Source organism: Lycium ferocissimum, unplaced genomic scaffold, assembly GCF_029784015.1.
Source record: "Lycium ferocissimum isolate CSIRO_LF1 unplaced genomic scaffold, AGI_CSIRO_Lferr_CH_V1 ctg11913, whole genome shotgun sequence".
Taxonomy (NCBI): domain Eukaryota; kingdom Viridiplantae; phylum Streptophyta; class Magnoliopsida; order Solanales; family Solanaceae; genus Lycium; species Lycium ferocissimum.
Genome location: NW_026714090.1, coordinates 1 through 25,198, shown reverse-complemented (window position 1 = coordinate 25,198; position 25,198 = coordinate 1). Strand labels below are relative to the sequence as shown.

General features: G+C 32.6%; 1 protein-coding gene, 1 non-coding gene and 1 pseudogene across 2 annotated transcripts; 1 reads left to right on the top strand and 2 right to left on the bottom strand.

The window, feature by feature from the left end:
* Positions 1 to 9,804: 9,804 nt before the first annotated feature.
* LOC132041843 (voltage-dependent chloride channel 1, chloroplastic-like) lies at positions 9,805 to 17,449 on the top strand (annotated as a pseudogene).
* Positions 17,450 to 18,268: 819 nt separating this feature from the next.
* Positions 18,269 to 18,342, bottom strand: TRNAV-CAC (transfer RNA valine (anticodon CAC)). Its single transcript has one exon. It is a non-coding gene; the product is annotated as a tRNA-Val (tRNA).
* Positions 18,343 to 22,022: 3,680 nt separating this feature from the next.
* LOC132041844 (peroxidase 5-like) lies at positions 22,023 to 22,980 on the bottom strand. The gene has a single exon (XM_059432531.1). It carries the CDS (start codon positions 22,976 to 22,978, stop codon positions 22,205 to 22,207), a length of 774 nt encoding a protein of 257 aa, XP_059288514.1. The 5' UTR covers positions 22,979 to 22,980; the 3' UTR covers positions 22,023 to 22,204.
* Between the last annotated feature and the right edge of the window lie 2,218 nt (positions 22,981 to 25,198).

The following is a 25,198-nucleotide window of genomic DNA, read 5'->3' as shown; positions in this document are numbered from 1 at the left end:
AATAAATACTCTAATCATATGACTATTAATTAATTCTTTTTGAAATGGTGTAAAAAAAACTTTGAAAAAAGTAAATAATATAATCGGATATCGGGTAAATACTTGTACACATGCGGTTTTTATATGATCAGATCAAGAAATTTAATTGTATCAGTAGAAAATTAAAGGGAGAACATATGAGTATTACTTAACCAAGCTTAACTGTGAATGTAGCATTAGACATCGGCGCTATGAGTTTTTACCCCAAATAAAATATATATTTTAACTTGAACCATTAAAAAGGAGTACATCTTACCCTTCTTTTGCCTAAATGTGTTTCTATAAATTTCTTCCCAAAACTGGTATTTTGGAGTCGGTGACATAAATGAATCACATGCCCATGAAACATCCACAGGCTACAACCATGTGGATCGTTATTGCAGTAATTGCTTTTTGCTTTGTATGGGAAAGGGTAAACAGGAAAATGTGCAACTTCCCCAAAAAGGAAATCCTCAGAGCCAGTTTGTTAGTATTATCAAGAATCCATTATATCTGACGTCGGTGTACTGTGTACACATTTGGAAACAGCGTATATAGGAAAGTATAAAAGAAGCAACAACAATTGTCTCCAGTACACGATCTAGCCATTTTCTTAATGGATCTTGTACTATAAAAAATTGAAATTATTTATATATCCACCGGCTAACATATTTTTAGAAACAAACCCATTATTTTATACAAGCTAGCTATCTAGCTCCAATTCCACAATTTGGATCCATTAAATATGTTATATTAAGATCTATAACTTGCATAATCTTCAAGTGGAACTCTGGGCCTCTAGTGGCAAGTTGAAAGGTCGAAATGAACTTTAAGTCCAAATCCCTAAAGAACAATCTTACCGACAGTTTCTCCATCACGTCATCACATGTTAAAATCGTAGTGGCACAAGTAAATTACGTATATAACTGTTAATAGAATTAAACTTATGGTTCAAAATTGTTTTAGATCATAATATAAGTTCAAACTCTAAATGTGTTGTTCTTGCAATTTTAAAATTCGTTTATCAAAGTTTGTGTCCGCATTTTTTCAAAATTCTCTTATTAAAATTTCTGTCTCCAACGTTGCACTTTTGGAGGGCAAGATGTCTAGCTGCAGCAACGGTAACATTATTATGTCTCGGTTCAGTCCCCCTTTTGGACACGTACATGCCTCTTGGGAATTGGAATAAGAAGTTCATGACCCAAACATATCCAAAATCACCTAAGCTAAACAAACCACTCCCATCACGGCGCCACCTATCTCAACTACTGCTTTTCAATTTACGCGAAGACTTTTCGCTTCCCCTTTTTCAAATTGGCTATTTAACTTTGGAACAATATTTTAAGATGTATTTTTTTTATCAAATTGATATGAGAAAAGTTGCAAATTATAGTACTTTTCATGTAGTTTTCAAATATATAAATTTTAATCTTAAAATATTAAGTTAATCTAATCCAATTTAACTTCAAAGTTTAGTTAATTTGACTCTCAAAAAGCAAAAATTGCCACATAAATTGAGATGAAGGAGTACATTATTAGGCAGTTTTTAAAAAAAAAAGTTGCGAGGGGGGAGGCAAAAAACAAAAGCTTCCTCTGACATCCAACGGCTAGTTTTCGCATGATAATTACAACTACTGTACAATAGATAATATACATTATTACTGTACAATAGATAAAAGTGGGAAATGAATTGACTTAAAATTTCAACTTTCAAGTCATTAAATATGTGACTTGAAAGTAGTTTGGACCATAGGTGGTCCAAGTCCGTCCATATATTCCTGGAAGTAACTCTTGAAGTAGAGGTGTCAAAATGGGTTGATCCGGCCCAATTCAATTCAATCTTAAAGGGTTAAAGCATTAAATGGTGCAGAAACTAATTGATCCTTTTATCGAAGGAGCTTTTAAAAAATGGCAACCCAGCTTTTAAAGTCAAGTGGTAGGACGCTAACCTTTAAGTTTTTTTTCCTTTTGAAATAGCATTTTAAGTGATTTTTGGTAATTAACAATTTAAACTTTTTATCCGAAATAGAATCATCTACCACCTATATTACACGAACTCATATTACATAAACAATATAAATTACTATTTTAGTTCACTAATTCAAGTCACGTCTGAAAGAAACTAAACATAATATAATTTCTAAGATTAAAACGTGTAACTCCAGTTTCTCATTTACTACTTTGTAGTAAGTACATTCTTTTTTTCATTACTTTTTATCTTTTTGTTTAATTTACTTATATTTAAAAAAAAAAATTATTATTTTTTCGCCTTCGGTCGCTCAACCCACCTTTAGCCTAACGCCAAGAGAACCTTATTCGTAGCCTCACTTATAAATGAACCAAAGAAATCTTAGCGGCAATTCGCAGGAATGCCCTTATTTTGGGGGTGGTCTTTAATTTTGCTCTTCGCCTAATACCATGAGTTTTGGGGTTTGAACCACGACTTAGTCAAAAAAAAAATCGCAAGGCATAGTTTTGAAGCAAAGTTAGGCTTCGGGCAGAGTTTTGCAAGCCAAAGATAGGCCTCAGGCATAGTTTTGCAAGCCAAAGTTAGGCCTCAAGCATAGTTTTGCAAGCCAAAGATAGGCCTCAGGCATAGTTTTGAATCCAAAGTAGGCAAAGATAGTTTTGCAAGCCATCTGGTATAGTTTGCGCAAGAACCATCGCAGCGTAGTTTTGCAAGTCAACTTTAGGCCTCAGGCATAGTTTTGCAAGCCATCAAGCATAGTCATAGTTTTGCAAGCCATCAGACATAGTTTGCCTTCAGGTGTAAGGCAAAGTTTGCAGGCAATCCGCACAACAAAAAAAATGAATCTTAGTTCAACCCTACTTAAATAAAGGGCTGGGTTGAGCTAGTCTCATGGGCCAAGCCCATTTTGACAACTCTACCTGGAAGGACGATACAATTTAACTTAGCTTTAATTTGTACTACTTTAGGTGAGGTTATATATTCACCGCGGTAAAAAACTTATCAACATTCAGTATTTATACTATGTTAATAATGAATACACCTTATGTGTTTTTGCATTTAGATATATTACAATCACTTAACTATAGCTAGTTAACTTACATTTTACCTCACTATTATACATAATTATAGTAAAATGATATGTGATTAACTCTTTTTTAATTTTTCCATCAACAACTAGCTAGTAGATGCTTCAGAGTATTAAAGTTGTACGTTGGGCAATCTAACATTCTGCCTATGGCAAGGTCGGGTCGAAATCATGGTCGAACATGGTACTTGCTTGATGGACTTAGTTAATAAATAAAGTTGTGTTTTTGCTATCAACTATAATTTTCTGCATGATGATAAAGCGGTTGATTCTTACCAAAATGTTGGTGGGATGGAAATAAATAATATAACAGTAGAAGATTCTATCTTATTGCATTCAGGAAAGTAAACAATATATCTCAACTCTCAAGTCTCAAACAATCGAATTTCCTTCGCCATTGATATATCATATACACAACCCAAAAGGGAAAACGAAAAAGAAATAGCTTTCCTCAAAAAAAAAACATAGGAGATCTATGCACTAAAAAGTTATATTTCTTCTCTCCTTTTCTATTCTGAATATATTACTAGTTCGGAAGTGAGCTAGCTACAAGTGTTCCAAGTCCAATCTCTTATAATAAGTAAAGAAGCCTGAACAGATCATATGGTCCTGGCAATGTACATGCCTTCTCCAATTATCATGGCTCTCAAATTTTACAAAACCATTGCATAGTCAGTAAGAAACAAAATCAGACAGGAAAAAAACTACTCTTTTGGGTGAACAAAGTAAACCTTTAGGTTGAATCCAATATCTGAAGGAAGTTAATTAAGTAATGGTACATTATAATCTTATTGTGATATATATGATTTTAGAATAACATCATCACGGCACTTCATTTAATAAAACGAAGGAGAATAGATAACTTTTCTCTGAAGGGCTGTCGGTTGAATGCATGCCTACCAACTTTTACGTCACTACATGATGATTGAACAGATTAAGCTATCTGTGAGCAAAAACAAAAATTATGATGATTAATAAATTACTAATCAATCATTGTCTTGTAATTAATTTTAGCGAGAATACTCAAATAAGAAATTGAAAGAAAAAGAGGACAAATTAAATATAATCTGATTGCCGTAGTGAAAGATTTAACAAGTGATTAATTGGGACCATAGCCATTTTTCCCAAAGACTAGATGGCTATGGCCCGCTTGCGCGCACGCCCAACACTTGACATAGCCAGACGATGATATATATAGTTGTGTTTAAATAATATATATATATATACTATGTCCAAAATACAATTAATATAACAATATAGTTTGCTTCCGTATCTAAAACTTTATTTTATTCGTGTTTGCTACGAAAATTTATTAATACTTTTTAAAAGAGAAGACTTGTTTAAAAGAAAATTATTTTCCTCTCTTTGAGATAAAATAATAGCAATATTTGAGCATTGATATTTTTAATTTTAATTCGATTAATTTAAAAGTGTAAAATACTTATTATTTTTTATCAAATTTTTATTTGGATAATTTTAATTCACATTATTAAATTAATTTTACATTTTAGTAAATATTTTTGGTTTAGCTCATTTTACTTGTCATGTTGTCTTTTGCATGATTTTTGAAGGAAACGTGAATTAGAATTATAATTTGACTAATTTATCTTATTCATTATTTGATCTTCATTTGATATTAATCTCTTTTCACATTTATTAGAGTAAGAATAAAAATAAAAAAGTAATTAAATTGTATCTTATTTTTTAAATATATATATTTTAAGTATATTTATTTTAGTAAACATAATAAATAAATGACATGACGGAATAAAGCAAATACAAACTTTAAATATTTTGAAGAAAAGTAATAATATAAGGTCCATATTTTTTGTTGTGCAATAATTTCATTTGCTCTCACTAATGGGTTAATATGCATGTGGCAATGAATCCACTATTATTGACTTGATGGGATACTTTGGGAATTACATGAATATTGTTTGCTTTTTTTTTTTTTTTTTTTTTAAATTTGTTTTTATTACATTGGGGTAGGGGAAGGGGAAATGGGGGGGGGGGGGGATTACACCGTGGGGATTCGAACTCTCACCAACAAGGTGAAAGTTCAGGTAGCCAACCAACTGAGCTACTAGATCCCTACATTGTTTGCTTTTTTAGTATATGGGTGCACAGTTTTTTTTTTTTTTTTTTTTTTGACGTTGCCTTTTTTTTTTAATATGGGTCCATTTTTTTTTCCATGAGTATTTTAAGTATGTTGCTGTACAATAATTTTATTTACTCCCACTAATGGGTTGATACGCATGTGGCATCATTATTGATTTAATTGTTTGATTTTCTAAGCATTTGTTTTTTAACATTGTTTGTTTCATTAATATGGGATTCACTTTTTTTTAAATATTGCTTGATTCTCGTTAATATGGGGTCCACTTTTTTTTTCCCGTGAGTTTGGATGTGGTGAGTTCCACTTTTTTCTTTTCTTTTTTTATTGCTCGGTGTTGTTTAGTATGGGGCCGAACCTTTTGGACATTATTAGTCTGCACTATTTTTATGCATATAATATATATATATATATATATATATATACACACACTATGTTCAAAACACGATTGATATAACATTATAATTTGTGCTCCGTATCTAAAACTTTATTATATTAGTGTTTGCTAAGAATACAAAGTCTGCACTTTTTTTTTTACATTGATTTTTTTTAAATATGGGATTAACTTTTTTTTTTTTTAATATATTGCTTGATTTTGTCAATATGGGATACTATGTTCAAAACACGATTAATATAACATTGTAGTTTCTGCTTCATATTTAAAATTTTATTATATTAGTGTTTGCTACGAATACGCATAGTGTTTAATATGGGGCCCACAATTTTTTCACATTTGTTAGAGTAAGGAAAAATGAAAAAGTAATTAAATTCTATCTTATTTTAATATATGAGTATTTTTAAGTATGTTGCTATACAATAATTTCATTTCTCCTACTAATGGGTTGATACGCATGTGGCACGAGTCTATCATTATTGATTTAATTGTTTGATTTTCAAGCATTTGTTTATTAACATTGTTTGTTTTATTAATATGGGATTCACTTTTTTTGTTCTAATATTGCTTTGGTTATGTTAATATAGGGTCCAATTTTTTGTTCCCGTGAGTTTGGATGTGGTGAGTTTCACTTTTTTCTCTTCCTTTTTTTTTATTGCTCGGTGTTATTTAGTATGGGGTTCACCCCTTTTTTTTTTTTTTTAAGGGACGACGGACGATGAAACGTAGGTCCTAAACCCATGCTTTATATAGTTTTTTTTTTATTTTTTATTTTATATTCCCTAGTGTTGTTTAGTATGGAGCCCGCCCTTTTGGACATTATTAATTTGCACTATTTTTATGCATATTACTATTATATATAAGAGGGAATGTGAGGACTTTTGTAGTCCTCACAATAATTTCCCAAATTTTTAAAAAAAAATTCATTAATTACTTTTATGTCCTAATTTTATTTATTTAAGTCAATTTTTTTGTTTTTTGTTTTAAAGTCTACTTTTCAAAAGCCTATCGAGCACTGGGACTTTTGTAGTCCTTACAATAATTTTTAAATTTTTTTAAAACTTTTTAATTAATTACTTTTAGGTCCTAATCTTATTTATTTATGTCAATTTTTTTGTTTTTTGTTTTTAAAGTCTACTTTTCAAAAGCTATCGAACCTCCTACCTCATTTTTCACGTTCTTTGATTTTCGATTGGTGCTCGATATCCGCATTTTGTTCAATTAATCCGTATAATTCGCACCGCATCGCGCCTATTCGGGGAGCGCTTCCTCCAAAGATTTTTTCTATATCCATGTTCGAACCCCTAATCCCTAATTAAGAGAGGAGCAACTCCATCCGTCGTACAAGTTAAATTATGTATTTGTCTTAAAAGTTCATTAACTATGTATAGATTATTTATTTAGAACTAAATAACTTTAAAATTAGGATACATAAGTTATAATGTCAAATTCGGTTCCAAATTTGATTTGAATTAAATAATTTTATCAAAATGGAAGTTAAAATATTAAAGGAGTGGAATGAAAATTTTGCTTTTATATAACTACCTACTGCGGACTACAACGGGTATATGGTTGTTGTTGTTGTTGTTGTACACTTGTACTAATACAAATTATATTTCTTTAGTTAAAATATCTCGCTTTATATGCTTCAGCGCCGCTAAGACGGCTCACATAACTAGTAACATATATATATATATATATATATATATATATATATATATATATATATATATATATATATACTATATTCAAAACATGATTTATATAACATTGTAATTTGTGATCCGTATCTAAAACTTTATTATATTAGTGTTTGCTAAGAATATAAAGTTTGCACTTTTTTTTTTGACACTGTTTATTTTTTTAATATGGGATTCACTTTTTTTTTTTTGTTTATATATTGCTTGATTTTGTCAATACGAGAAACTATGTTCAAAACACGATTAATATAACATTGTAGTTTGTGCTCCATATTTAAAACTTTATTATATCGTGTTTGCTATGAATACGCATGGTGTTTAATATGGGGCCCACATTTTTTTTTAATATTGTTTGTTTTTTATTATGAGATTCACTTTTTTTTAATATTGCTTAATTTTGTTAATATGGGGTCACTTTTTTTTTCCCCGAGTTTGGATGTGGAGTGTTCCAATTTTTTTTTAATACTTTGGTTGGTGTTTAATATGGGGCCCACAATTTTTTTTAATATTAGTTGTTGTTTAATATATATGGGGCCCGCAATTTTTTTTTGGTACAATTTTGTTTTAATTTTTTTTTTTAATTATGGGTTGTTTAATATGGAGCCAAAATATATATTTTTTTTTCATGGAGGGGCCCCACAACGGACGACGAAAAGGGAGCCCCAACCCATGATTTTAATTATGGGTTGTTTAATATGGAGCCAAAATATATATTTTTTTTTCATGGAGGGGCCCCACAACGGACGACGAAAAGGGAGCCCCAATCCATGCTTCTTATTAATAGTAGAAATAACAAGTGAGTACTGTGAGTATACAATATTATTTTATCTAAAAGCTTAGATTATTAGATAGATCATGTTATATTTACTTAATTAATTACATTATATTAAAAAAACTATTACGTTCGCTTCTTTTTTGGGATAGCAAATACGGGTGTAACATAAAAATTGATTTGCTAGCTACCCGAATTTGAGTAACTTAATGCTTCCCTGATTTGGAGTCACTGCCCTAGTGCATCTAAAAATAATTTATTTTTAAGAATGATATGTGTTCCTTTATATGTTAAACTAATATATAAAATAATAATAACACAAACAGGTTCAAATAAAAAGGAAAGAAAGGAGTATATATAATAAGAGAAAAAGTGACATTATATGTACGTAACGCATGAAATGCAGTCATGAGCCAATAAATATACTGAGTAGTGAGTAGTGAATCAAGCATATCTTAGATAGTTTCTTCCGGACCTTAACAAAAAATATATTAGAGAGGGACATATCAGTCATGCATGGAACATGTACAAATTAAACGAGATCTTGGGTGTGTTTGGTAAGAAGGAAAATGTTTCTTTAGAAAATATTTTTATTTTTCAGGAAATTGAGTGGATTTCTTATTATTTTCTTGTGTTCGGTATAAAAGCAAAAAAAATATTATCTCTGCCCCATTATTGATGCTGAAATAGATTTTTTTAGTGATCCTGAATATCTGAATTTGCCTAAACGCATATGTTCCTTCCGTTCGATTCTCTCGAAACCAAATATTCTACAAGTTGCTAGAGTTCAATAAAGTATAATTTATGAAGCCAAGGAACTAATGCTGCCTCAAGCGTGGCAATATTACGCTCAACTGATTGTATGTGTGTGAATAAAATGAAAAAGAAAAAATTTCGGAAACGCAAAATTCTTCTTAAAATACGGTGTGATCAAGATTCTATTTGATGACGAATCAAATGAAACAAGAATTTTTTTAGTAATTTTTTTGTTTTAAGTTTATATTTGTGTTACCTGTGTGTGTTTGTTATTGTTGTATCAAGATTAGAAATCAATAAACAAAATTAAACAACTGCATGCTTTAATAATCAAATATACAAAGGGGGTCTGAAGTAATTAGAGGCCAAATAGATGTTAATCGAACTAGGATATTTGGTTAACAGAAATTCTCTCTAAACTGATAAAAAGGACAGCATGAATCTGTCCCTCCAATATTATTATGTTGGGTGCGCGAACAAAGTACCACATTAGTAGCTGAAAAGAAAAAAAAAGTTACTCCCTTCGTCCCATAATAAGTGTCACCTTAGTCAAAAACACACATATTAAAAAACCAATAATGCAATGTGAAGTTTACCAAATTACCCTTATATAATAAAAATAAATTACTTTCACCTTTTGATTAGAGCATGCACAAGAAGTAAACCTTTTGACATTGGGAATCCCACAATACCAAAGTTACTACGCTTTTTCCAATCATCATTTAGATGTTACTTTATTATCTAAGAATTGAAAAAACTAGTCAATTTACGCCTTTTTCACAGCGACACTTAGTATAACAAAAAATTTATAAGTACACTTATTATGGGACGGAGGGAGTACATATAAGGTGTTGAATATTCTTAATGATGTGAGGCATTTTGGGAAAATCGCGCGGGATTGGCTCAAAGCGGACAATATGTTAAGAGTATCTTTGGGCCATTTTAGTAAACCAACAACTCGCATCGTAGCCAATGGTTTGGCGGGACGAGTTAAGATGGCGGAGTGTGGTGTGGGGCCCGACTTAGTGGCTTTGCTCGTACGTATGGGTTCTGGCTTACAACCTTACCCGTAGGCTTAAGACGCATACATATCCTTTAGGCTTCCGTGACCGTAAATACTCTGACGATGTGAGTGGCACACGGACATGTTGAATCTCTGACCCGTGAATTATGGTAATTAGCCATGTGGAACGTAGTTCGAGAAGAAGATTGTTGGGTATGCGAATAAAGTACCACATTGGTAGCTGGAAAAAAAAATTACTCATAAGGTGTTGGATACTCTTAATGATGTGAGGCCTTTTGAAAAAACCGTGCAAGCTTGGCCCAAAGCGGACAATATCACACCATGTTAAAAGTATTTTTGGGTCATTTTAGCCCAACCTATTATACTTAAAACCAGGGGCGGATCCACCCTTTGGGGGTGGGGTGGCATGGCACCCCCTAAATTAATAATTTTTTTATATACTTATGTTGTAATTTGCTTAAATTAGGTTAATTATTTGATCCCGCCACCCCGATTAAATTAGACAAAGGTGCCGTATTTGGTAGACACAATTTTGAATCTATCTTCAACATTTTTCGACTCCCGTTTTTCTTTGTGCTTTTTACTTCCTTTTGTACCAGAATTCCCTTTCGGCTCTCCTAATTTTCTATTTATCTTTATTATTTATATTGCCTTTCCTCATTTTATTATTTTATCCGTGATCTCTAGTGAGAACACACAAATAAAAACTTCAAAATCCCTTAAATTAAGCATTTCTCTTAATCTAAATATGTGAGTATTTAAATTGAAAAACTTGGTCTCAATGGAATTTTGGATTGAGATCAAAATTCAATTTTTTTTAATTATTATTTCTATTGTTTATTACTCCCTCCGTCCATGTTTACTTATGTATATATGACTTGGGACACTCTTAATAAGCAATAAATAAAATGAGAAATGAATTGGAATACTTAATAATAAGGGTAAAATAGGTATAAAATGGTAAATTATGTCTTGATTTTTCAAACTATATAACTTACATGTAAAAGTGGACATATATTTTTAGTCTAATGGACAAATAAAATGGATGGAGGGAGTGTATTATAAAAATTTATGCTATTCTATAATTATTAAATTCAATTTAAATCACTTTGCTACTTAAATTGTGATGGAAATTTCGTAAGCACTTTCGCTTTAGAAAAAATATGAAATTTATGATTTATTTTTGAGAACTTGTAGTTTATCTAATTCTACATTTACTTATGGGGTGTATTTACCTATTGAAGAGTTTTTTTATTATTATTTTTTTTATTTTGATTGGTATAATTCCCTTATTGAAGATGTTATTTTACTTGTGCAAATTCATTTTTAATATATAAGAGATGCAAGTCCCTTGGTGAAAATGTTGATTTTAATTTTGTTGTTAATGGGTGCAATTCCTTGTTTAAGATGCTAATTATGTTCGTTTCGATTTTTGAGATGTAATTTCATATTTACAAATAAAAAAAAAAAAAACTTATTAAGTTAACTCGAATAAACTAAAAAGAGATGGACCCGACACAAATACACGTTCCTAACAAGATGTACATTGAAAAAATTATAAGACCCACCGCCTTCAAATCCTGCATCCGCCTCCGCTTTCCACAATCACAGCATTTGTATAATTTTATATAGATCAAATGGGAAGCATCTCCAAATATACTCAAAATATATAATACCTACTTCCACTTTAACACTCTTTTGTTTGAAAGAATTAAAAGAGAACGTTCTATCTTTCAAGTTGCTGCTTTATATCCGATTGATACAATATTCCATTCTCAATAAACTCTTTTCTCTCTTTAATCTCCCTAAAACAAAATCCTTCTCTTCGATTCAGTTGTTTTTTTTTTCATTTATTATTTTAATTCTATTCACAAATAGAGCTGCCACCTACTGGAAGATTTGGACAAGATAAGATTTAATCGTGTTTACAGTAATACTAGTTTGAAGTACATTTGGGGTGTTATTGTATTACAGGGGGATTTAAATCACCTTTATAATTAAAACTAATTAAAGTCATGTACCAATTATAATGATGAAAAAACAAGAAACATAAAGTAAAGAGATAGTGATAGCACAAGGAAGGCATGATTCCATTAAAAGTTGAATCTCAAACTTCAAAAAAAATCAAGAAGATGTTTATTTTGGAAGAGAGCCCAATATCAGATCCAAGAATCATAGTGAATAACGGGCTAAGTGCTAATATATTTTTTGCCCGATTCCCTTGTTCGGCATTTTTTTTTTTTTTTTAATCTTCTTTGTTTTTTTCGCTGGACATGATTTGCTTATTCGAAATTTCTGTTAGGATAAAAAAACAACGCAGAGGTAAGTTTACCAAAAAAAAAAAAAAAAAAAAAAAAAAAAAACCGCGAAAACATTTTTCGTGGTGCCAAACACACCCTTAAAAAAATTGCCTTAAGGCGATTTTTCATGAGTCAAGCCAAGCCTTGCGAGATTTTTTTTTTTATTTTATTCCTTTTTTAATTACTAATTCGTAAACAAGTGAAAAAAGGAGATTCACAAATTAACCGTTACCAACCACCTAATTATGAGGGGGGAAATTAAAGATCACCGCCTTTAAACAATTCATGTCAAAAAAATGCTTATGAATCAAGTCCAAGTCTAAATGGAAAAAGATTGGGGTCACATGGTCCTCAACATCCCCAAAGCCTAAGAATAGCAAGATGAGCTAATCAATGACAAATTCAAGACAAAAATAAAATTAAATCTCCAACCAATGCTTCTTTTTCTTCCCATTTTATAACTATTTTTTCTATATTTACAAATCGTAAACCAGTTTTTATTGTATTCACTTATATTTTGCGTTTTTGAAATATCAAAAACCCCACAAAATTCAAATCCAATATCTACCCTTGTCGCGTTTTTGAAATACATTGAAATACAAAATTCAAGAAGGGTATGAGAAAGAAGAGATCTTTCCTTTTTCATTTTAAATGGTAAGTCAAATTAAATCAACCATGTATCAGTTAACTTTGAAGTTCCATAACAACCCACATGTTCTCTCTCCAAATTACTCGGGTGATTTTAGAAATACTTCCAACTTAAAAAAATATACTTCAATACAATGAAATATGGTTGATTGTTTAAGAAATATAAAATTGTGTTTGCATATATACATTGGTTGCCTGAGTATTTATTTCATAAATTAGAAATACATTGTCCACAGCCTTATATCGAACTAGCGCCGGCTCTAGACTATTGGTGTTTAGGACCGAAACATTTTATCAAACAGGTTTGAAACAGGGAAGAAAGCTTGGACTAAAGTGATTGAGAGGAGATTCAACAATTATTAACGAAAAACAGAGTGATTGGTTGTGTTGATAAGAGGGATGATGTGCTTAAAGAGGCACTTTTGCAGTATATCATGGCATTTCCAGTTGCCTTGAAGGTATATATGTTGGTTTAGTTAATCAATTTGGTTCACTATAGTTTTTGTTGTATATATTGTACTATACATTTTTATTTTGTGGGCTTAAATTATGTTCAATTATTATTGCTATGGATTATCAAAGAAAATCCCTGCACTCCGAGATTGGACAGAATCTCCAACTTCCACACTGTTTGTTATGGAGGAAAATTTGGTTGGTCAAAAAGTTAACAACTTTAAAACATCTCTTTTTCATCAAAGTTCTTATAAATGAGGAAAATGACTTCCCTAGTGGAACTAAGGAAAACGAGTTCATATTAAAGAAATTCCAGAAAAAAATGTCTCTCTCCCCAAGTTAGGAAAACACCCCAGCCCCATAGCCCCCAATTGAACAAGAGTCCCACATACCCTTAACCCCCATCCTCGTAGTGTTTGCCTAGATTATATACAAATGCTTTTGAGACAATATGTTATGCTTACTTACCAAACACCAGAAATTAAGTAAGGAAACCACTTATTCTCCAGGAAAATATTTTTCAAGAAAACATTTTCTGTGGAAAATATTTTCCTTCACACCAAACACACCCATAGACGGAGAACTTGGTATTTCTGCAACTAGTTCTGTCACAGAAAAAAGGGGGGAAAAGACGAGAGAATAGAACTCACTACTTAGGGTATATTTCTATTTATAAGTGAAAGTAGGAATAATCTGCTGTCTGCTGGCTAATGCAATGATCAGATGTTGAGGCCCAAATCTCAATACACAAATTTTGGAATGTCTTAAAAACGGCAGATATGAAATATATCCGTAAACTACAAATGAATCTTGCCAGTGGCTTACAGGGCTAAGTCAATTATTTTCAAACTCCCAATGGCCTTTGTCTAGGCTTCATCAAAATCCCTATTCCTATGTATATTCTTCCTTGTTTAAGCTTAGAGAAATGATTTAACCTTTTCTGTCCATTCTTCGATCATCAACTAAAAGGAAGTTTTTCAGAACTGCATTAATAGGCTTATATCACAGTATTCTTATTGAGGTTTAACTGAAATGACCTTAAAATGATAGAAGCTTTAAATCCTTATTTTACATTTTAAACCTGAGCGGTTGGTACTTCGATCTCATTGTTAACTGATACATTAATAAGTCGTATTGTACATGCACGGATTACTCACAAGCAAAATACATTTTCTATGATAAGCAAAGGGATAATGCTCCTTGCCTTTTGCATTGTATTAAACACTAAGATTACACTACTTCTATGCAGTGCCACATTCTATATGGCTCAGATATGGCTAGTGATCTCAAAAACTTACTTGAGGCTGATGATCTAGCAGTAGTTCTCAGTTCTAAGCATCGCCCTCGTTGCATCATTGGATTCATCTCTCAGAGCCTTCAGTCGTTAAACTTGGATGGGACGAAACGGAGTCAGCTGGTAATTATTCTTCAAGGGGATAATACTTTTTTTATGCAGCAGAAAATTCTCCCAGGGCTACATCTTTTGCTTCTGTTTCAAATACATCTTTTGCTTCTGTTTCAAACTTTTTCCTTTTGGCCTATTAGAAGAAAAATATTTTTATCTTTATTTTTATCAAATTCCTTTTCTTGATGGATCATTGGATTGTGGAAGAAAAATATTCAACCATAATCAAAAAAGTGTTTGTGATTGTTCCAAAAGAAATGAAACAAAAGATATGGTAGAGCTAGGACAGTTATTATGAAAAAAACCCAATGCTAGATGCAAAGGCGCATAATAGATCGTAAAAACATCATGTGTCCCGTAAAAAAACCGGTTGTTGATTTATTTATTTTTCCTTCTTCCATAACCGGCTTTTGAGAAGGAAGAGATAAGAGGGCCCTATGGAGAATGTGGTCAGAAATCACTTTCATTACATCGATGTGGATTGCCTCGTGAAATAGCAATAGAACTTTTCCAGACATTTTTAATTTTTATTAGACAACACCTTGCTTTTCCACATAGGAGTTGCTAAGAGTAAAATTCAAGAAAAAGAGCCGATTGTATGGGAAATCCTTCAAGAAGTTATGCAGGGACATCCTGTATTGCTGAATAGAGCGCCCACTCCGCATAGATTAGGCATACAGGCATTCCAGGCTGTTTTAGTGGAGGGGCAATTACCTTTTTGGACCACTCTAAAAAGTAATAGCCAGCAAATGTATTGTAATGTATATTAAGTACAAAACATACTTATAATATACATATTGTATACACAAATATATATTACGCTTGTCATACATAAGCAGTGTATATGTTTTGTATAGTTTGGCTAGCGTCCGTAATTAATTTCGGCCGATGGCCCAAAAATGAAAAAAGCCCCTTTTGGTAATCAACTGATCTTTTAAGTTCCTGTAAGAAGGAGCTTCACTTGCTATGCTCATTGATTTCATCACTTGCAGAATGCTCTTAAGATTTAAACCTTATGAATAGTCTCCAATGACTTATGGTTTTAAAAAGTGCAGGAGTCGAAGATTTCTTGTTTCCACGAAGGTATTGGTGTATGTGAACAACTCGTGGGCATTCCTATTCCTCTTTCATACACTCGGCTGACGTCAAGGTTCTTGGTCCTTTGGCATCTCACTCTTCCTATAATACTTTGGGATGATTGCCACTGGATTGTGGTTCCGGCAACTTTCATAAGTGCTGCTTCCTTATTCTGTATTGAAGAGGTCAGATTTCATTTTCTTCTCCTCATTTTGTGATTTTGCCAAGTTCTCCATTTATAGTTAACCAGAAGACAAAACTTTCTTATTTAATTACTTTGTGCAGTAGAGATCGATTTGTTTGAAGGCAAAGCTCTATTAAAATGACCCGCAAGGGTGATGAACAAAGAGCATGGGACTTTCATAATGGAGGCAATATTCGAAACCACGTCCTACTGCAATTAGATTTGCCTTCCGGGTCATCTAAAGATTTTTACGGGCTTGCCTAGTGCGGTTACCTCTCTTTTTTTGGTTTGCGACCATTGCCATTTTGTTTGCCATTTGATCATTAGGGTTCTCAAAAAAAAAAAAAAAAAAAAAAAAAAAAAAAAAGCTCTATTAAAATGTTATTGACTTTGCCTGCCATACTATTCAGTATTGTTGAGAACATAATTAAATAATAAAAGTGTGAATCTCTCTAACAACTTAAGCTTTTAGATGAAATATTCACACACTTCAAATGATCCTCCTCTCTCTCTTAAGTGCCATGCCATGTCAAATCTGACCATCACCCATCAAAAAGAATTTTCACTTGCTTGGGCAATGAAAAAAGAATCAAGCCCGCACGTGATGGGGCGTGCGGAGAATATAATTAATTAATAGAAGTGTGAACTAACAGCTTAAGCTTTTAAATGAGAGTGATACACACTTCAACATATATGATAGCTCAAGAAAAAAATTAAAAACGAACATATTATTGTTTCTCTCAAGTTTCAATAGGTGGGGTTTTCAAGCTAACATCATCTTGAATTTAAACAAAGTATCTGATAAATGGTGTGAGGCTCCAAGGTTCATTATACTGTGACACTGATTTTCTATTCGATGTCCACCCCCCTACCCCAAAGAAAAAGAGAAAGGAATAAAAAACAACTAATAACAAAAATAAAGAGGAGAGAAACACAGTGGAAGGGTTCTTGTTTGATTGGAGAGTTGGTGCTGTCCTACACAGAGGTCTCATTTGGTTATTAGCTCTCTGGATGAGGAGTGTAGAGAATGGCTAATAATATCAGGTTAATTCATATTTGACAAAAAGCGGATGTCCATTTTTTGCAGGTTGGTGTCCTTATTGAGGAGCCATTTCCAATGCTTGCACTTGATGAGCTCTGTCAGCGTGTTTGCGACAACATTCAGGAAGCAATGGCAAACGAAAAGCAGATTCAAGAAAGATTAAACACCAAACGAAAGAGACGTTTTAGTGAACATTCTACAAATGGTTGGCCAACTCCATAGGATGATTCGGAACTACGGCTTAAACAAAAGACTGAAGTCTTGTCTATCATGACTTCAGCTACTGTACAGAAAGAGAGTGTAACATACATGAATGTTTCCACACCTGGGGAAAACAAGGGAAGACTTATTTCTATTTCCATGTGTAAATATATAGTTGAAAGTATTTGTTCTAGAAAAAAAAAAACGCATTGAGTTCAACTTCTAAATTCAGTGACTTCAAAATTGGATTACAGAATTCCTCCACATGTACAAAAGTATATATGATCTCATGTACTCTTGGAAATATAGCAGAAGAGACATGAATGAGGAAACAATTTTCTCAGTTAGTCTATTAATCGCGATCCCTCCTTTGGAGGAAGATTGTAGTTCTGAGAATAAATATTGCGTCGATATGATAGCTACCTGTCTCCTACTATTGGCAGTAGCCTAAAGTCATCCTTCATATGATAACCATTTGCACAAATTAGATCACCATAAGTTATAATATCTTAAGTATCCTCCCAGAAGAATGCTCCCTTGAGAAATGCTTGAAATGTCATGTTCTTCAGCCTTAGATGGAAGTGAAGATCTTGAAAATGTTGGCGATACAGTATGAAGAAGTTATTTGGCCCCCTAACTTTAAATGAAAGAACACAATTCTTCTTTGGAAGGTAGATAGAATAAACAATAACTACATGATGTTCTTGTAGCAATTTCGATTAGTATCCACCACAATGACGCAGCTAGAATTTTACTAAAGTGATCCTAAATATAAAAAAGTAAACATATATGAAAGAAGCCAAGGGGATTCAACACCTATTTACTATTTATATAAACATAAAAGATAATTTTGACCTTATATATACATTGTAATTGTTCAACAAAGGGGGTTGGACAGACCCTCTTCCGATACCCTAGCTCCGCCCATGTCCGCCAGACTCCATGACTTCCTCTCCTAGCTCATATGAGAAATGATTATCAACTAATGTAGGAGTACATGTAGTATAAAAAAGTTATATTAAGAAAATCAGAAATCAACTGATACAGTAATTTAGTCCAGAAGTAAACAACAAATCTTTTGTCAAAAAATAAAAAGAATGTGCAGAAAGTAAAACAATAAAACAGTGTCTGAGCCCGGGTTCGAACCGGGGACCTCTAGTGTGTGAGACTAGCGTGATAACCGACTACACCACCCAGACTTGGTTGACACTCTTTTCTTAATATTATTAGTTATAGACAAAGTAAACAAATCACGAGAAGGATGAAATTGGAACAGTTCAAATTTTTGCACCAAAACAAGGGGGACAAATAAAGAAACTTCCCAAAATTCTGTTTTTTCAAAAATCAGAAACTGTAGTAAAATGAGTTATCACATGGTAAAAATCAGTGATTGGTTATTAAATTTTCAAAATTAAGTTGGAGTTGGATTGAAAAGTGCTCCAAACATGTTTTCGAACTCCATCTTAGAAAATTTTAAATAAAGTGATCTCTTCTCTAACAAAACACAACTCCATCTTCGACTCCAACTCCAACTTTACATTTACGAAGTTGGAGTTGTAGTTGGTTACATTTTTTGTAAAGAATAATTGAAATAATGTTCATACTTGAATGTACTTAAATACAATTTCCTATGTGAAAGTGAGTTGGAAATCAGGTTAGTTTTCCAAATTAGAAATACAACTGAAAGTTGAAAATTAAAATTTAGACTACTTACACTAATTTTTAAATAAGTGAAAAAGCTATTCCAAAATAGATAAAAATAAATGGAGATATTATGTGATTTATTAGTATTCTAAATCTTAGTTGGTATTCAAAATATCCGATTCAAATAGACAAATTAAACAAATTGATTGATAAATAATACATTTCCAATAAGAAAAAAAATCAAGACAAAATTAATAATAATAAAAAAACACTTTATTTCGACTATAAAACAATCACTTTATAATACTCCCTCCGGATCAAAAAAAGAGTCCACTTAGCCATTTACACACCCCTTAAGAAAATACTAATTCCTAGACAAAAATAAATAATTTGACTAAACTACCCCTAATTAAATAGGCACTGAATTTGATCATATAACACCATATTTGAAATATGGAAAAACAAGTTAATTCTTTCTTGATTTGCTAGTGGACTCTTTTTTTGATAAAAAAAAAAAAAGGCTAAGTGGACTCTTTTTTTTATCCGAAGGGAGTACTTAGTAAGAAAAATGAAAAATGTCAATATAATATTTTGTGACAAATGGTCCTTAGTATCCTAACAATTTGATAACCAACCTATAAACTTGTTTGTTTTTCGTAAAGAACTTGTCCCCTTAGGCCTCATTTGTTTGCACTTATCGAGGTCCGAATCCGAGTGGCTCGTACCTTAAGCCATTAAGTGCATTTGTTTACATTAAGATCTAAGCACTTATTGGGTCTGAATAGGTCTTAATCATTAAGATCTTGAACCAAGTCTTAATATCATTAAGAGGTATTTTTATATAGAACTTTTTTATCACTAGCTCCAACCCCAACCCCAACCCCAACCCTCCACCTCAACCCCAACCTTTACTCGCTCTTCACTCCAACCCCCACCCCACCACCCAACCTCTCCCTCCACTCCAACCCCCACCCCAACCACCAACCCCAATCCTTCCGCCACACCCCCACCCCCACACCACCACCAATCCCCGCCCCCACCTCCCTCACCAACCCCACCATCAACCCCTACCCCACACCACCCACCCCCACTCCCCACTACCCCCCATTTCCCACCACCAACCCCACCCCCACTACCTCCCATCCCTCACCCCAACCACCCACCACCCACTCACCTCTCCACCCCCACTCACCACCCACCACGCCTACAAAACATCTCTACCATTACCAGTGAGCATAAATGTTTCATTTTTTTTTATTAAATTTGTATTTATTTTCTACCATTTAGTAACTTTTTAATTTGAATTGTATATTTATTATGTTTAAATAAATACATTATGCATATTCAGATATTGAAACACAAACAGTCTTAATCATTCAGTGTTCAGACCTAGTAGACAACATCTTAATTTGGGTCCATAGTGGCACATGCTGTGTAACCAGGCTGTTTTTGCTTACTTTTTTTGCGCTAATGGATTTCTAATTATACGTACTAAAGTTTGTAGTAGTCTTTTAGTTTGGGTTACGCGGTGAGGTGAATTGGTAATGAAACTAAAGATCGTTGATCTAAATTATGTAACTAGTTTGGGTGAATTAATCCTTACCTTCAGCTACAAGTTTTTTTTTTTAAAAAGTATCTAAAAACATTAAATAAAGGGTAAAGGCATAAAACCCCCTCAAACTTGCCCCGAAATATCAGTGACACACTTATACTCTGCGGGGGTCCGATGACCCCCCTATACTATTTTAAACTGGAATATATATCCTTGAGTGATGATGTGGCACATCAAGTGTGCTCACTTTCTTATAGGCGTGTGTGAGGCAAAAAAAATAGTCAAAATTGATTGATGGTACAAAATGTCAATTTTGATTGAACACTATATTAATTAATTTGATTTAATCGATATTTCCCTCCTCTTTAACCCCTTCCCTCTCGTTTCACCTTTCGTAGCTCAAATTATGGCAAACAAATAGTCGACCGCCCCTCCAAGAACTTCTTCTTCTCCTTTTTTCATTATTTTCACCTGCAATATTCTTTTTCATTTCCAGCACCTGCAAAATCTCCCCCCAAAAAACACACAACATATACAAAAGAAAAAAGGGAACCCTCTCAATTTCTTCAACTTACCAGACAATTCTGAGCACCTTCCTCATCATTTCTCAAGATCTTATATATTATAATAATATAATACAAAGTTTAACTAAGTGGACATTTTGCTCTTAAATTTCATTCATCATTAAAATTTAATCTAATTTGCATACCTGGGCTTATCACTAAAATTAAATTATGGAGATTGAAAGGAAAAATCAAGATGAATTGACATCTCAGATGTTACAGATATCATTAGTGTGTGCAAATTTATGATTTGTATGAGGTCTTCAAATGAGTTATCTCCTCCAACCATGCCAGCCGAGAAAGAAGATGATAGATGGACCTGCTATTTAGTTGAACTTTTAAGAGATTAGTTTGTAATTGTTCTTTTTCTTTTCTGTTGTTAGAAAAATAAGAAGATGAGAGGTTATGTTGATTTAATCATTTGGTAGGGTTTGAAGGAGATGGTGGAAGAAGAAAGAAAGAAAGAAAGAAAGAAAGGGAGGAAGTATTAAAAAAAGTGAAAAATAAAATAAAATAGGCGTGTGAAATACAATGCACTATGAAGATTTGGGTATGTCATTTTAAGGGTGTCTATATTCCAATTTAATAGTTTAGGGGGTCATAGACCTCGCAAAGTATAAGTGCGTCACGATATTCCCACAAGCTTTCAGAGTTGTTTTTTTGCATTTTCCCTTTAATAAACGATAAGGCAATGGTTGGAGTAATTTCTAAAATCTTTTTCAACTCTTCGAATACCCTTAAAATCTGACATATTACATTATAAATTTTGCAATACTAGTACACCTACTAACTATAGAATGGAAATGGATATGTGAACAAGTATATCTACTTCACAAAATGATAGCCATCTTCCGTTTTTCATAGTTACTTTACTCTTTTCCTTCCGTTATCAATAAATCTTTGTTCAAGCAAAAATAAAATGACAGAAAAGATTTAAAATTGTATTTATTCATAAATTTTTATCTAAATAATTAGCAATTGATTGAGGCAGTTGTAACCTTATCTTCTTACAAATATAATAAACATGATTTCTTCGGTTCTATTTTCTTCATCTTTTCGCGTCTTCAATCTACGGATAACCGAAAGAAAAATCGAGGCCAAATAAAAGAAACCCGTGCACTTTTATTAATCAAATAAATGGAAGTTGTCCATTCTTTACCATGAAAATAAGCAAAATCTCTTACATCAATTTAAATTACAATTGGAAAGAATCAGTTACACTTGTCTTGACATTGAAAATTAAATGAAAAAAAAAAAATGATGATACAATTAAAAATCAACAAAAAATGATAAAGAAAAGAATCACTGATTAATTAATTCACAACTCCTGCAGTTCTTCCTGATCTCTCCCTGCATGCCACTCATAACCTCTATGGATCCCATTTTCACCATCGCAGCTACAAAATTACGAGCCCAATTTGCACCATGAATCGCGTTACTCCTTACCATCCTAGCCGTTGAAGGACTACTCCATAGCGTCTGATCCGAGGTTAACAATCCCCTATTATTCTTCAAATTGACATAGTACTTATTGTCCAACCTGTTTGGTGTAACAACATCAAGTGGAACAGTTGGATCAACCCCTGAGTTAGAAGGATTCGGACATCTCTTCCTCAATTGTTTTGCTAATCTAGGATCCATTGTGGGATCTTGCGGGTGAGTAGAATTGAAAGAGTAAAGTCTATCGGCAAAGGAAGAACAATGAGTTCTTCCAATAGAATGTGCCCAGAAAGTGACCATTTCATCTAAAGAAAGTCCTTTTTTCGCGAAATTTTCTTCAAGCTCTCTAGCATTTAAGGTGAATGGTGGAAGGTGTTCGTTTGGTTCATCTTTAATGGATACTCTTCCGTCTCGACGACCTGCTGGTATTGAATATCTAATGCCTCCAAGCTTAAATGCACTATCTCTTGCAGCAAATGCAATTATATCTGAGCAAGAAACTGTTTGTGGGCAAATTGATTCTAGTTCAGCTTTTGCTTCGTCGATCACTTCCATAGCTTCGTAAGCTCGGATTGTTTGCTGGATGGTCTTTTTCTGCTGGATTCTCTGGGGTTGAATCCAAAAGGATTGAGGCATCACATCCCTGAATTATATAAAATTTGAAGTTAGATTGTTAGTTGAACCAACCTTTTACTAAGTCTAAACGCCATTTCTTTTTCTTCAAAAATTGGCAAAAGGAATAAATAAAAAAGCCATACAAATATATGCTCCCTCCATTCCAATTTATGTGAGGGGTTTGGAGCACGAGGGTCAAAATACTTAATTTTGACTATGAACTAATCGTATATACCTTCAATATTTTCAAAATAAAATTTATACTATAAAAGCGACACGAAAATACTATCAACATAGGCACATATATTGCTAATGACAAAAAAGGAGTTTGAGAAATCAGTTAACAAAAGAATTGTTTGACGTTTTAAACAGTAACACATTCACATAATTTGAGACTGTTGAGGGAGTAAATAACTGACAAGAACATACCTAACAAAACAGTCATGGAAATGCATCCTGATGATGCCAGCGTTAAGGCCAGGGTTACGAGACACAGCTTTGTTCACTGCTTTTCTCACAATGGCTTCTGCATGTGGACAACTTGAATGGTAGTAACCAACTTAAAGAGATGCAAATGAAGCATTTGCCAATGTTAAAACAGTGAAAAATAAGATCAATAAAGTTGACAATTTAGCTCCGTCACTCTTCATCATCCAAAGAGGGATTTGAAAAGATTATTTTACTGAGTTGATAATCAGTGGAGTGATAGTTTCTTAATTGCTAGTTAAGGAAATGGAGAACTTAGAATGTACTGATGAAGTGTTAAAGAGATGGATACAGTATTTATAGGAAAGAAATAGAAGCAAAAGTCTTTGATTTTAATTGGTAAAGATAGCTAGCTAGCTAACGCGTAATTAACAGAGCGACTGCTTCTTAATTAGAGATGGCAGCTTCAACTTCAAGCCTTCAAAATAATTCTTTAATTAAGTTTTGAAGTATTCTTAAAGTGGGGACTGGGAAATGGTCTCTATTCCAGGCTAATCATTTTTAATCTCTTCGATCTTTAAACAAAGTTTGAACTTAAGTTTTACCCAATAATTTAAAAAAAAAAAAAATACTCGCTAATTAAATTATCTCCTAACTCCGATAGATAACGGATACATAGTGTAAATATTTAACACTCTCTCTCTCGCTTCAATTTATACGTCATAATTTTCTTGTTAATTCGCTTTTGGAAAATAATGTCATACCTATTGTAGAAATAATTTAATTTAAATTTTGTCATTTTATCCTTAATAAAGAGCAATTTATAACCATCAAATATTTATTACTACTACCCTCCGCTCACTTTTACTTTGCCTACTGCGGACTTTTCATAGCCTCCTTAAGAATAATAAACGGGGTTATATAATTTACCAAGATACACAAATGTGCATATTTTTTAATGAACTTGAAAAATAATTAAATGAGAATTAATACTATGAAACATGATTAAATGAAATCAGTTTTCTCGATACGCTAAAAGAATAAGAAAAGAGAAACGATTCCATAGTATCACTTACGTTAGCATAAAACGGATAAGTACGAAAACCATAAATTTTAAGTCCGCGCCTAATCAAACACCGCTATATAATTGAATTTGGATGGACTTAGTACTAACATTTGTTAAGCGACCCCAAGTGGCCTCATTGTATAAGTGAATAACAGGTAACCCCAAGTGGCCTCATTGTATAAGTGAATAACAGGTAAACTCCATATTAAAAAAAATATCTTTGTTTGCTCATTTGGATGGAATGCCGAGAATGCCCTCAAATACGGAGGTACTTCTAGGAAACAGGCATTACGTTCCCTTAAATACATGTATTTACCATTTGCCTCTAATATAGACTATACATTTCTGTCAGTATTATTGAATTGTTTTAACTAAGCCAAGGCACCTCTAAGAACCAACAATCAAAAAGAAGAAAAAAGATAGAAAAATGCAAGAAAGGCAATTAATTTATTGTTGGTTGTATTTGTATTTTTACGACCGTGTGTTAGGTCTCTATTAACGAGTAAGAACAATATAAATCATTCAGTACAGCCTACAGGCTGTTCAAGTTAAGTAACTGACCTGCAGCTTTACACTAGTGGGGGCAGTTTTTAATACTCCTATACGTAAAGTCTGGATTAAGCAAACAATTTTTTTGATTTTTGTAACAATTTAGGTGAACCCACTCCATTGACCTAATATGAAAAAAAGCCAGCACTTAAATATTTCTACTTCTTTTTTTTCGTTTCTCTAAATCAGATTTTAAACAT

Bases quoted from the DNA above. Each gene is read 5' to 3' on its own strand.
- LOC132041844 (XM_059432531.1), bottom strand. From the start codon at position 22,978: ATGCCTCAATCCTTTTGGATTCAACCCCAGAGAATCCAGCAGAAAAAG.